Source organism: Hevea brasiliensis, chromosome 12 (assembly GCF_030052815.1).
Source record: "Hevea brasiliensis isolate MT/VB/25A 57/8 chromosome 12, ASM3005281v1, whole genome shotgun sequence".
Classification (NCBI taxonomy): domain Eukaryota; kingdom Viridiplantae; phylum Streptophyta; class Magnoliopsida; order Malpighiales; family Euphorbiaceae; genus Hevea; species Hevea brasiliensis.
In genome coordinates this window covers 37,002,545-37,017,784 of record NC_079504.1, presented here as the reverse complement: position 1 = coordinate 37,017,784, position 15,240 = coordinate 37,002,545, and the positions used below count along the sequence as shown (strand labels likewise).

Sequence of the window (15,240 nt, the reverse complement as noted above, 5' to 3'; positions counted from 1 at the left end):
AAAATTTCATATAAATATGGAAGAAACAAGAGAAAATAGAGAAGAATAAAGAGAGATAGATAGCAGCAACAGGTAATTGGATCTTGAGTTTAGTGTGTAGAAACAATTGTGAAGGTTGATGATTAGGGGTGAGCATTCGGTTCAAACCGAACCGAACCGAATCGAATCGAACCGAATTAAATTATAAAAATCGAACCGAACTGAAATAGGTAAAAAATTGAATCGAACCGAATTGCTCTATTTCGATTCGGTTTAAATCGATCGGTTTGATTTTTTATTGATTTTTTAATTTAGACTTGATTTTCAAGTTATTTGGTCTAATTTTAACTTTGGTTTGAACCTAATAATCATTAATCAATGAAATTAAACAATTAATATATATAAAATTAAATATAATTCATAAATTTTCCATAAAAATAAATCAATTCAAAAATCGATTCGGTTCGATTTAGTTTGATTTGACTATATAAATTACTATTCGGTTTAGTTCGGTTTAACCGATTTTTTCTCTTCAAAACTGAACTGAACCGAAATAACCGAAATTTTTATAATTTAAAACTGAACCGAACAGATTGAATTTTAAAACCAAACCGATTAAACTGAATTGACTCGGTTTGGTTCGATTTTTCGGTTTGAACTGAATTCTGCTCAGCCCTATTGATGAGGACATCATGGTGGACATTAAGGCACCAGAATTTATTAAAGGAGCCATCACAAGAGCTAGAGCCAAAACATTGCAAGCCATGGTGATTGACCATTCGGCCATGGAAGAAGACACCATGAACAATTCGGCCAAGGCGATTTCAAGCCAAGAAGCATGCTTCACAATGATGAACATACAAGTCCAAGGTAGTCCACATATAGCTGAATGCATTGGAGGCCATTTGGGAGAGTCCCAAGTTGGCATGCCAAGTAGGAGCTAATATGGCGGCATGGATGAGGTGGTAGCCAAGGTGGTAGTGACTTGGACACTTAGATGGCAGCCTTGGAAAGTTTTTCAAGTCACCTTACTAACCATTATGCAGAATTATTGGTGTTAGTCTCTGTCCATTACTTTTGTATTTTTAGTAAAAGCTAAGTTTCTAACTCTAACTACAAAACAAAGAATAATTTTTTTTTTTTTATTTTGTAATCTGATTTAGGAGGGACACTTTTTATGGAAATGTATTTTAAACATTTATAGTTAGATGTAGGGCATTATCCAAGCGACCACGGGACTTTCCCAAGCCTTGGCTATCCACCCTCCCCCTTTTTTATCCCCATCTTCTTCTTTCTTTCATTTTTGAGACTTAGAACTTCAAAACAGAAAAATAGAGAGAGGAATACTCCATTGTTGGAGTTCTTGTAATGCTTAGGCCAAACTCCATTTGTAAGGTTATGTTATTTGCTAAGTTTCACTTAGAACTTAGATTTATTACAAGATTGTCACTTATAATATCTTAGGCTTATACTTAATAAATTCTAGCACGGGTTGCTCTTGTGTTTCAAGTGCCATTAACATCTTGTAATTTGTATTTTCTGATTTCCAAAGTTAATGAAAGTTTTCTTTGTTTTAAAGAGTTGTCCATTTCGGTGAAAGTTGAGTTATTTGTGAATGATTTGTTGTGCTTAAGTTTTCTTTGTTTTAAAGAGTTGTCCATTTTGGTGAAAGTTGAGTTATTTGTGAATGATTTGTTGTGCTTAAGCTTGGTTGAGTGGACGGTCCATTTTCCATGGTTGAATGAGTTTGTGTTCTTCTTTAAAGCATTCGGCCAAGGCTTGTCTCAAAGGTTTCTTCATGCCAAGATACTGAGTAAAAATTACTTTTCCACCATTGACGGATCGACCAACGCAGATCATTCTTACTAAAGATATTTAATTAAAAGTCATGAAAGTTTAGACATATCTGTAAAGAGACACCAAATAGGCATCTTTTAACTAAGTGGTGGAGTAATGCACATTTATGAATTACAATAAATTTGTTGCAAGTAATTCTTAATGAGAGTATGATCAACAATATATATATATATATATATATATATATATATATATATATATATATATATATATATATATATATATATATAAGATTTATTGGCCTTATCTTATCTAAAGCTATTTGATTTACAAATAACAAAATTTCATGGTTCCAAATGGTTGCATTTGAATTATTCTATCATTTAGATTAATTGATATTTTTAAATAAAATTATTTTTTAATTTTTTCTATTATGTAACTGATATAAATATACATTACATGATAAGGTTTGTTGGCCTTACCTAAAACTAGATGATTTTGTACGAGAGTATAATTGATTATAAATATATTTTATTATGTAATTGATATTTATAAATATATAGTTCGCATGATAAAATTTATTAGTTTTATTTAATGTTATTTAATTTACAAATGACAAAATTTTATAGTTACAATGATTTAATTTAGATTATCCTATCATTTAGATTAATTAACTTTTTAAATATATTTTTAATTTTTAATTTTCTCTATTATGTAAATTCGAAAACTTTTCACATATGTTATAAATATAAAATATCATATTAACTATTTATAGAATAAATTATTAATTTATTATATATATATATAGAAAGTATTATATATTTTAAGATAAAATTATTAAACTAAACTTTATCAAATATCAATAATTAAATCTATAAAGAAAATAAACTAAAATAAAATTTTAAATACTTCAAAATTTGTAAATTCTAAATTTTTTATATTTTTAATAAAATTATTATTTTCAATTATTCCATATGTTAATTAATTATGCATTAAAGTGTTAAATTTTTGTTTACTATTTTTAAGTTTTTAACTTTTATATATATATATATATATATATATATATATATATATATATATATATATATATATATATTAAATGAGTTAGTCCACAAATCTTAACGAGTGACTTAAAAGTTAATTATAATATATTAATAAAATATTTATACCTGTAAAGTATATAAAACATATATCAAATAAAAATAGTATAAAATATCATATTATAAAAATTTTTTATTGATTCATAAAATTATGTTATTGTAGTTTTGATTATTATATTTTATAATGTAAATTTTATTATTTGAAGAAATAAAAATGAGTTGACATCAAAATGAAGGTGGGCAGAATATGGGGTATATTCACTTTGTTGGATTAGGTGAGCACAAGTCCAAACAGAAAATGGTTGGCTGCACTTGCTTGATATTCAATTGTCCTAAGCATTTGATTACACTTTTCTCACGTCCGCTTAATTTGACTCCCATTATTAGCATTGATATTGAAATTATTATTAAAAAAAATTATTTTTTAAATATATTAATTAAAAATATTAAAAAATAATTTAAAATTAAATTATATAATATATTGTTATAAAGTTTTATTATATTATTTAATGTGATTATTTTTTAATAGAATTTTATTTATTTAATATGACATAATAATAAAAATATAATAATTTTCTTTTTCGTACATAATTTTTTTAACGAGTTTGATTTTGTTTATTGAAAACTATCCGTCATCATATACGTCAAAATTGCTTTGAGGAACCGTCATGTGCTTTTTACCTCGAGAAGCCATCACAGGCTCGTGTGTTCTCTGATTTGATTCTTTAAATATGCCCACTTCCCCTGCTCGCCTTCTCCATTCTATATTCCATTGGCTTCGAAAACTAAAGTTCAGCAAGTAGAACTCGAACAATACTAACATGTCTGCTCAATCCCACACTATTCCTCTTCTCACACCATACAAGTTGGGGAAGTTCGATCTTTCTCACAGGTAATACTAATGCCCACATTCTTTAGAATTCTATTATGGGGTTTTGGTGTTGTTTGATGATGATGCTTTTGGTGTATGGATCTGTTGTGTCTCGCATTTTGCATTTGTATCCAATATTTAAGGAACAAGTGTTTGTGATAAGTCCTAGATGGAATAATATTCTATTTACACGAAACAGGTTTTTCTGTTCTTTATTTCAGCAATACCCTTCTATAGAAAATCCAATTTTTCTTTGTCCATCATCAGATCTCAGAGGCATGGGTGTTGTTTTCTCAAAGTGAATGCAGCCCATGTTGTAGTTGACTTCTTGATAAATGATTTTATACAAGCCAGTCGATTTTTTTTTTCTCAAAGTTTTCTGTGTTCCTACGGCTACAGGGGCAGAGTTCCATTTGCTAACTTCGTTGACTTAGAAAGTATGAAGCTTAATGATATTGATTCATGATCGTTTAATGTTTATCTTCCAGAATTGTTCTAGCACCATTAACCAGGCAGAGATCTTACAACAACGTTCCTCAGCCACATGCCATCTTGTATTACTCTGAAAGAACCACCAAAGGGGGTCTTCTTATAGCTGAAGCAACGGGAGTTTCTGACACTGCTCAAGGGTAATTTCTGTTGTCCTTGATGCTTTTTTTTTTTTTTAATGTTCAAAATTGAAAGGGGTAAAATAAATTTTGGAATTTGCTTTCGTAATTTGGAAATTTTTAGGTCTCATGATAAAGTTTCTGGTTTGTTTCCATGTACTAAAGGTATACCGATACTCCTGGTATTTGGACCAAAGAACAAGTTGAGGCGTGGAAACCCATTGTAGATGCTGTTCATGCCAGAGGGGGTATATTCTTCTTGCAAATTTGGCATGTTGGAAGAGTTTCAAATTCAGGTGTGTGCTTGGGACGTCTGTATCTGTTGCCACTGCTTAAATATTATGAACTTGATAATTGGGTTTACAAAAAGGCTTCGCTTGTGATTCTGGTCTCAATTAAAGGTTGCATGCTACTCGTCTAGAGTAGCTATAAAAAGCATTTTTATGTTTTAAATTTGATGAAGTGACGCCAGTTGCTGTACCTAAAGAAGTAAAGTCAACAGTCAATTGGGATTGGCTCCATTAGTACGTATGCAGGTGATTGTAGCTCGGTTCCGGAGTTTGATGTCTGGATTGTCCAGACCTTTCTCAAATGGAAAAAAGAATTAAAAGAAAAATCCTAGTACGGTATATTGAAGCTGACCTGTGATAAGAAATAAGAGGAAGTTGAGCAAACTTTTCTATGGTTTACTTTGTTGTCCATGACATCAATTGCTTGACTTGGAGCTAACATTAAATCAGCATGTATTTAGCAGATTTTCTTATCTCTCCAATTTGTTGAGGTTAAATTACTCTTTGGATGGTTCCAACCCGCTCAAAGTACGAAATATTTTATTTGTTTCAATCAGCTTCAAATTTCCAAACATTGGCAGTATCTCATCTAATTGAATTCCCCATTTCTTAATGTAGGAGTTTCATTGGCAAATGTTCTTTGGGCATGAAAAATGGCTTCTGGGTTTTTGCTATGGGAAAATGGTTTTTGTTGTTCTTGCTTTAGTGAATAGTTTATTTATTTTTTTTCCTAGGAGGAATTTTCGATCCAAGTGTCTACAAGGATCCTTTCCTTTTATTAGTTTCTTCATATTTTCAATCATTTTCAGCTATTCTTTTCTAATTCACATATCAAAATTGCTCTATTTTATGAATGCTCCTCCTTGTCTGCATCTTGATTTTACATCAATTGTTGCTATTTACAGGTTTTCAGCCAAATGGGCAAGCTCCAATCTCTCCTACAGACAAGCCTTTGGCCCCTCAAATTCGAGCTAATGGCATTGATGTTGCACAGTTCACACCTCCGAGGCGACTACGAACAGATGAAATTCCGCAAGTTGTGAATGATTTTAGAATTGCTGCAAGGAATGCTATGGAAGCTGGTAGGCTTTTTAAGCAACACTGGAGTGCTTCAGTGTATATTTTTTTTAGAGTTATTGAATTAATCACCAATCAGTGAATTAGTCATCTGCTGGTCATATTCAATAGTCATGAATGTAATTCATAGTCTTACTTTCTTTGTTCTGCAAGTTTTAGAATTTAAGTAGCATTTGAACTTGTTGGCCATAATAATAATAATTTTTTTTTTTTTTGCTTTTATTTTTCTTGTTGTTTGCTTTGCAGGTTTTGATGGGGTTGAGATCCATGGGGCTCATGGTTACCTAATTGATCAGTTTATGAAAGATCAGGTGAATGATCGTACAGATCAATATGGTGGATCTCTGGAGAACCGCTGCCGTTTCGCTTTGGAAATAGTTGAAGCTGTAGTCAACGAGATAGGAGCAGATAAAGTTGGAATTAGATTATCTCCATTTGCAAACTATATGGAATCTGGGGACTCAAATCCTAAAGCTTTGGGACTTTACATGGCTGAATCCTTGAATAAATATGGAATTCTTTACTGCCACATGGTTGAGCCAAGAATGAAAACAGTTGGAGAAAAATCTGAATGTCCAGACAGTCTTCTGCCCATTAGAAAGGCTTTCAAAGGGACTTTTCTTGCTGCTGGAGGTTATGACAGGGAAGATGGAAATAAAGCCATAGCAGAAAACAGAGCAGATCTCGTTGTTTATGGCCGTCTTTTCTTAGCCAATCCTGATTTACCTAGGAGATTTGAGCTTAATGCTCCTCTCAACAAGTACAATAGAGATACATTCTATATTTCTGATCCTGTAATTGGCTATACTGATTATCCATTTCTTGAGGCCACTAATTAATTTTCTGGTAAGAGAATTGCTGTTTATACTGTACGATACTTGCCTTTCTATCAAGAAATTGTTCTTTCTGATAGATGATGGAAGGATGTATCTCTATTTTTTTTTGTAGAAATAACTTGTGTTTTGGCATACACATATGCCCATATATTTATCTCATTGAGTGGTTTAAATTGGTAACAGACCTTTTTGCATCTTGTCTTAATAATTTTGTTCAACTACTTCAATATATCAGCATTCTAGTGTAAAAATAAGCTGCATGTTTGTATATATATATATAGAGAGAGAGAGAAATGGAGAGAGAGAGAGGGCGCGGGCGGTGAGCCTAGTGTGGGCTTCACCTTAGCGTTTGTAATTGAAAGCACACGGGCCAGTAGGCATATGTTTTGATTATAAAAGATCAAACCATTTTTTCAAATTCCAACTATATAAGCCATATATTGCCAAAAAAATCCGTCTTCAAGAAACAGAAGCATCAAGAGATGCAAAATGCTTGAAAGAGTCTGGAACATCTTCTCCAGTGCAGCAACATTTGCTGGAAGAAGAAACAATCATCTAAAGCAACCTCTTCAATTTAAGTGCTCCCCACCCTTCAATTTATCAATTAAAAACTTACCATCTGACTCACCAACAAGATGGTGAAAGCTCAAATCAACAACCAATCGCAACCCTTAAGCCATTGCTAAGGCCTCGGCAGCAGCCACATCCCAATTCACAACCCCAAATTCTCATGGTTTCGTGCATACCAGATATCACAACACAACGTAGCAAAACAGGTAAGATTAGTGCACAAAAGCTTCACTACTCCAAAAGCCACGCCTTAAAAGAATCTCCATCAACTCGACGCACTTGATCCAAACCCATGAGAGACCAAACCAAATCGGCAGCCGCACAGACAGTCCCTACTCGAATGCCCAAAAAACTCGTCAACACCACAAAATAGGCGAGAAGGCATAAATTATATGCTCATGTAAGCATAATTATACAATGATAAATACAATTATGTATAATATAATATAAGTTCAGCCCAATACGATTCATTTCAATTTCTATATTTTTATTTTATTTTATTATTATTATTTTTTAAGCTTCATTTAAAGAGAAATAAGAATTGTACGCAACTTTATTAATAAACTCAATTATATATGTATGTATAATTTCCAAAATTTGTTGAAATTTACAAGTATTTTTAAAATTAAGCCATTTAAACCATCACTTTTTAGTATATGTACAGTTGATCCCTTCATCTAATTTATCATCTAATTTTTAGTTAATTATAACATTAATGACTAAATACCTTTAACTCTATTTTCAATCTGAAATAATTTAATCATTTAAATTTTGTTTCATCAATAAAATAATCCTTTGATTTTTATTTTATATTTAAATAGTTATACTATCTATTTATTATATATAGTAAATATAATTTATTATAAGACAATATATTTAAATATTTTGAAATATATTTTCAATATAATAAATATTTTAAATACAATAATAAATTTGTATTTATTTTTAATTTAAATATTTTATTGAAATATTTATTATATTTGAAATAAATATATTTTATATATTTAAATATAATATATATAATTAAATAAATATCAAATATATTTTTAGCTATATTTATTTATATAATATTAATTATATTATATAAATATTATAGAAAATATTCATTTGTTCAGCAAACTTGGGGATTAGAATGGCAAGACTTTAAGCCACGTTTTAGTACGATGTAATATAATATAATTTAATTAATTATATTATATAAGTAAATAATATAATGTAATTATCTTTATATTATTATATTTAATTGTAAAATAAAAATATAAGTATTTAGTGTAATAATAATTTTATTTTAATTTTTAATTTACTTTTAGTGTTAATAATTAGTAATAATAACTGTAATAATGGGTGATACTAAAGTAACACAATAGCAATGACTAAATAGTAATGGTGATAGTGATGGCATTAATGATCAGGTGTTGGTGATATTATTGTTGATAAATAAAATAAAGCAAAATAAGTTATTACTATTACATCTATTTCTATATGTAATGATTCTTATGCGATATAAAATATAATTGTTATTTTATTACAGAGAAATTCTTACTTAGACTCGATTTACTTTGAATTTAATATATAACTATGTGATTTTTATATATTTAGTAGGTAAATTTCACTATAAAGTTAAGAGAAACTCACAATAATTTACAGATAAAAAATGAGTATTTTATTACCATGAGATTTTGGCAAGCCAATTGAAAAAACATTCCAAACATCTCATGTAAACAAGCATCACAAGCACACAAGCAAATCAAGTACTATAGCAAGAACATTTAATGAACATGCCACGTCTTTCATTTAATTAGCATAATCAATACAATGAAATAAGGATTCCTCATATCACTTGTAGGCAGGAGGGAAAATTATGAGGAATGAAGGAACAAAATCTCACCAATTGGTGACTAATTGAGCTCGACACTAGCTGACTAGTATCTCTTCTCTAAATAGTATTAGGAATACAATGAGATGTAAAAAGAAGAGATATCACTATATTTGAACCATCATACCTTATAATTACATAAATAAAAAATAAATATAATATATCTTATTTATTCCTTAAAAATTACATATTACTACCCAAACTTCTCATCCATAAAATACAGAGTTTTCAACTTTACTTTAAAGCCTGTTTGACATTGCTGTTAAAGCTGCTCTTAAAAAAATTATTTTTTTAAATATATTAGTCAGAGAATTAAAAATAAAATTTAATTAATTTTAATTATAAAAATAATAAAATAATTTTTTCTAATTACTTTTTTCAATAAACTTTAAAATTATATTTTTATTAAAAAAATAATTTCAAAATACTGAAACCCAATACTAAATAAGATTTAAATAAAATTATCAGGAACGGAGTGTCAGGCAGTGGCCCATGAGATATAGTTAGGGCGGGCTATAATGGGAACGTCGTAGGTTAGCACATACGTCAGCAAGTCCAAATCCTACGGCTCACATTTACACCAAATAAAAAATGTCACAAAACTTTAATCTTTATTTAATGACTTTTGTTTTGTTTCAATTGAACTTTGGAATTTAATTTTAAATAATGCGATGTTATTATCTCCGCTTCATTAAATCTAGGGTTAATGACATCGATGGTCCTTAAATTTAGGAATTTTTTTTATTTTCATTTTTAAATTTTAATTTTTTAAAATAAAATTACTCAATTTAAATTTTATTTAAAAAAAAAAAGTCACTTTTACCTGCAATAACAGGTTTTTCACTCAACATTAAAATTTTTCCTTTAAAGTCTTTCTCCACTTTATAATCAACGATGAAATGAGATTTTATGGTGACATGGATTTCTTCTCTGTTCCTCTTGGAGAAGTTGTGGCTGATTCATAAATTAAACCAGAGCCTACTGTGAAAGATGATTATCGCGATGAGTAGATTGCTTCTTTTCAGAGATGGATAAAATAGTAATTTTATTTTTTTGAATTGGTAAACCTGCTATTGCAGGTAATAGATAGCAGATAAGAGTGACTTTTCGTAAAATAAAATTTAAGTTGAGTGATTTTTCTTGAAATGAAAATTAAGTTGAGTGATTTTATTTTAAGAAATTGAAGTTTAGGGACGAAAATGAAAAGGTCCCTAAGTTCAAGGACTATTGGTACAATTAACCCTTAAATCTACTTTAAAAACTTCGGAAAAAAAAAATCTACTTTAAAAAAAATTTTATATAATTTTAACAAGTTAAGATTTTTTTAATTAAATCAATAAATAAAGATACTAAAAAATTAATGTAAAACAATAGAATTAATCAATTAAAAATATAAATAGTATTTAATTTAATATAATTACTCGTTCAAAAATATATATATTACATTAAATTTCATATTAATATGCATCATACAAATAAATATGTTTTGATTGTTATATCGAATAAATGAAGTTATGGTCTTAAAATAATAATAATAATAATAATAATAATAATAAGTCATGTGATTTAGACTTTCATATTTTTTTAGTTAGAGTTCTCAGAAAAATGAGTCAATAAATTTTTTTATTAAAATAAATTATTTTTAAGAAAAATAAATTTCTTTTTTAGAAAAGAAAATTACTTTCAATTTTTTTAGATTTTTATAATGTTATTAAAATATAAAAATACTTATATATAAATGATATAAATATATATTATTAATTTAATATTACAATTAAATAATAAAAAATATTTTTATGATAAATATATATTTTTTTAAAAAAATATTTTTCATATACATATTGTTTTCTAAAAAAAATAAGCATAATAAATATTCATTAATCAATTTTTTGAAGTGTGCAATTGATTTGTTATTTTAACAATTGATTGGATGCTAATATTATAAGTTATCAAATTAATTAGTAAAATATATTTATAATAGATATATACATCTTTGAATATTTTGATACTGCAGCGACTTTGAATAAGTTAATTTGGATGTTTACAACCTCATTAAGTTTTTGAATATTTTGATTAAAATATCAAAGAAGAATTTATGGGGTTAGTATCTAGTAAATGCTTGTCATTTTCATTTGAATAAAAAAAAAAATGCAATTTCAAAATTTTTGTTAAACTTTAAAACGAGTAGGATCCTGTAATTGGTTATACTGATTATCCATTTCTTGAAGCCACTTCTTAATTAATTAAGTTTCTGGCCGGAACCTTACTGTTTATATTGTCCAATCCTTGCTCTTCTATCAAGAAATTCTTCTTTCTGATAGATGATGGAAGGATGTTATTTATTTACACATGCAAAATTCAAGGAGCTTTGTTTTTTAATTTCATTAATTTCTTAAGTTTACTAGCTTTAATAAAATGAGATAACCCTTTTTAGTTATATATTTTACCATAATCATACAATAGATATAAATATATATGTTATGTCTCACTTTATGATTATATATTTTTATTCAAATAATATATATTTTCTTGTAATCTAAATATACATTGAAAATTATAGAAAGTTTATCATATAATATTTTAACTTTTTTTTCTTAAATAAAAAATAACTTGATATTAATCAAAAACTAAATTTAAATTTAAAATAATTATATTTTATCTTATGTAATTATATCTTAATTTTAAATAATAGTTATTAGCATATTATTTTACAAAATATTTTATTCAAATTGACTCTTTTTTAGTGGAAAGAAAATTGTGTTGTTTTGGCATACACGTATCAGACATAAAGAATTAGAAAGGAGAAGAATAGGTAAAACGAACAAAACATGCAAAATTCAAGGAGCTTTGTTTGTTTGTTATTTATTTTTGCAATAAGATTTATTTTTTCCCTGTATAAATTATTTTCACACCAAATTTATAACAGATGAAATTTACAGGTTTCACAAATTTTTTTTTTTTAATTTATCAATGTGAATTTCAATATAAATTTAAGAATTTATAAAAAAGGGAAGATTACTATTTAGTCATGTATTAAAAAAAAACTAACTTTTTAGTCATTGTATTTAAAAAAATATAATATTTAATTTTTATATTTTGATTTTATTAAACTATTTAATATCTCCATCAAATTTTTTTATTATATATGTTATTCAAACTATTATTTATTCTTACTATTTTAAGAAAATTAATAAGTTGATCTCTATATTTTGAAAGATAATATTATTTAATCTTTCTATTTTAGTAAAACTAATTAACTGGTCCATGTATTTTGAAAAAAAAAAATATTTTGAAAAATATATTATTTGATGAAAATAGAAATTTTATTATGTGGAGACTAAATCTGAACGTGTGTGTGTGTCTATATATATATATATATATGTTAAATTTTCAATTTCTTGGATATTATTTTTGTGTTTTCTTTATTGAGAAATAATTTTTCTTTATTATTTATAAATTTAAGGAAATTGATTAACTTTTTTGTGTAGACAACTTGTACCTTGTTATCAATAAATGAAAACAAAGAAAGAATAAGGGGAAAAAGGGTGCGGGCGTAGAGGAGAATAAACACGGAGAAAGAGAGATAAGGGAAGATAAGAAAGAAATAAAGGGGAGGGGGTTTGAATAGTTTGGGTGTAAAAAATAATTATGAAACTAAATAGTTAATAGAGTTAAATTACAGGGACTAACTAATATATTTTTCTAAAATATATGGACTAATTAATTAATTTTATTAAAATAGATAGATTAAATAATAATTTAACTAGTATTAACTAATGAAAAAATTTATGGAGGGATTAAACATGAATAGTATATTTTTTTAAAATAAATGAATTAAATAATTAATTTTATTAAAATATAGAGACTAAATAATAATTTAACTTTATAAATATAAAGCATGATACAACTATTATGAACTTCACCTCATATCAAAATAAATTTAATAATTATTAAATTAAATATTTTTATTTAAATTAATATATTTATTGTAAACATTTTAATTGATAATTACCAAAACCACATATTGTAATTTCATTTATTTGGTAACTTAATATGAATAAAATGGTTTTAATTATTTTTTATGTAAAATTTAATTTAATCATTACGGATTATTTTATACACCGAATATATTAATTTCTTAAGTTTATTAGCTTTTTAGTTATATATTTTACCATAATTATGTTTGTTATGTCTCACTTTATGATTATATATTTTTATTCAAATTATATATATCATCTTGTAATTTAAAATATATATTAAAAATTATAAAAAATTTATCATATAATATTTTAACTTTATCTCTTACAAAAGAAATAACTTGCTTTTCATCAAAACTAAATTTAAATTTTAAATAATTATATTTATGTTATGTAATTATATCTTAAATTTAATATTAAACAAAATTATATTAGCAATCGATCGAATAGATTGCTAATCGATTTAGCAATCGATTCAATCGATTGCAATGAGACTGGTTGTAAATAGCATTTAACAATCGATTTGGTTGCTAAATTAATTAAACTCCAAAAATAAAACTTTTATTAAAAAATATTATTTGCTCCTAGCAATTGATTTAGTAATCGAAATATAATTGATTGCAAAAAAAATTGATGTATTTAATTTTATAATTTTGTAATCATTTTGTAAATTAATTGCTATTTGCAACTAATTTTATAACGAAAAAATTAGTTGCTAATTTAAAAAAATTATAAAAAAAATTAAATTTTTCAATAACAAATAAAAAATTTAAATAAATAAAATTTTCAAAAATTTTGTAAAATAATAAATTATTAATGAAAAATTAAAACTAAAAAATTGATATAAAAATATTATCACATAAATTCACTAATAATAACCACTAACAAAAATACTAATAAAAATTATGCGTAAAAAAAATATATATATATATATATATATATATATATATTATAACAAAAAATTACTAAAAATTAATACTACAAATAATTTATTAACAAAAAAATATATTTTAATAAAAATTTTTATTTTATGTCAAAGAAAAAAATTAAATAATAAAGATAAAAAAGAAAAAGATGATGAAAAAGAAAATATATGAGAAAAAAATAATAAAGAAAATAGATTAGAAAAGAAAAGATTATGAATAAAATATATGAGAATGAAAAAGATGATGAAGAAAATTTGAGGAAAGAGAAGAAAGAGAGAGAACAAAAAATGAGTAGTATGGAAAGAAAATAAGTAGTAGCTTATATAAGCGAATTAGTAACCGGTTGTCGATTATTAATTTCTTTTAAAAATTAAGTGAAAATTTTTGGAGAGAAGATTTTGCAACTGATTTCAACTGGTTGCTAAAATTATTTGCTATTAGCAAATCAGTTGCAAATAATAAAAAAAAAGAATACAAAAAATTAGGCAAAAATTTTTTAGGGAAAAATTTTACAACCAATTCGCAAATCGGTTGCAAATAAAAAAAAGACTACAAAAAATTAAGTGAGAATTTTTGGGGGATTTGATTCTTGATTGGTTATAAAATTGGTTGCTAATAAAAAAAAATTGAAGGAAATTTTTGGGGAAAAATTAGTTACCATTAGTAATTGATGTACGTCGATTGGCAGGGGGAGGGGGGGGGCGCATTTTGGCAGTGATTCTTACCGGAAAAGGAGGTAGCAGCATCGGGGAAGGTGTGCCAGTGGTGAGCCGATGAGGAAGGAAGAAGAGGAGGTGGTGGTTGGCAATCGGGATGGGGGAGGAGAGAGAAAAAGAAGAGAGAAGGGGAGAAGATTCATCCGCACGGGAGAAGAAGAGGGAAAAAGGAAGAAGGCTCGATCTGATTTGATTAGTCTGTTCCGATCTGATTTGATTTGATTGATTCGATTCAAGATATTTGTAATTCAATTTTCCTCTGCCCTGAGACCTAAAACGAGGTTCGAAAATTCTTAAAAAATTATAGAAAACTCAAAAAATTTTATAGAACTCAAAAACATTTTAATTAATTTTTAAAAATCAATAAAATTAATTATCTTGAGAATTAAAAACTCGATTTTAAAAGCAAAAAAAAATAAATTAAATACTACAATATTTAATACATTGAAATATCAAAATTTACACATAAAATATTTATTTAAAAACTTAGGATGTTACATTATAAAAAAATTAATATATTTATAAACATTAGAAAATGTAATAACTAATATAAATGAAATTGAAAATGAGCTAGCCCATGAGTTTGTTTAACTAGCTGACTCATGATTCTATTAAAT

At 26.3% G+C, this 15,240-nt stretch overlaps 1 protein-coding gene across 1 annotated transcript; it reads left to right on the top strand.

Moving 5' to 3' along the window:
- Window positions 1-3,543: 3,543 nt before the first annotated feature.
- On the top strand, window positions 3,544-6,634 carry LOC110667346 (putative 12-oxophytodienoate reductase 11). The gene is made up of 5 exons (XM_021828154.2): window positions 3,544-3,768; window positions 4,236-4,376; window positions 4,521-4,651; window positions 5,551-5,727; window positions 5,969-6,634. Exons 1-5 carry the CDS (start codon window positions 3,698-3,700, stop codon window positions 6,559-6,561), a joined length of 1,113 nt encoding a protein of 370 aa, XP_021683846.2. The 5' UTR covers window positions 3,544-3,697; the 3' UTR covers window positions 6,562-6,634.
- Window positions 6,635-15,240: the final 8,606 nt, after the last annotated feature.

Coding starts and splice junctions, on each gene's coding strand:
- LOC110667346 (XM_021828154.2), top strand. CDS start 3,698: ATGTCTGCTCAATCCCACACTATTCCTCTTCTCACACCATACAAGTTG. Junction 4,377..4,520: donor GTTTCTGACACTGCTCAAGG/GTAATTTCTGTT, acceptor CATGTACTAAAG/GTATACCGATACTCCTGGTA. Junction 4,652..5,550: donor TGGAAGAGTTTCAAATTCAG/GTGTGTGCTTGG, acceptor TGCTATTTACAG/GTTTTCAGCCAAATGGGCAA.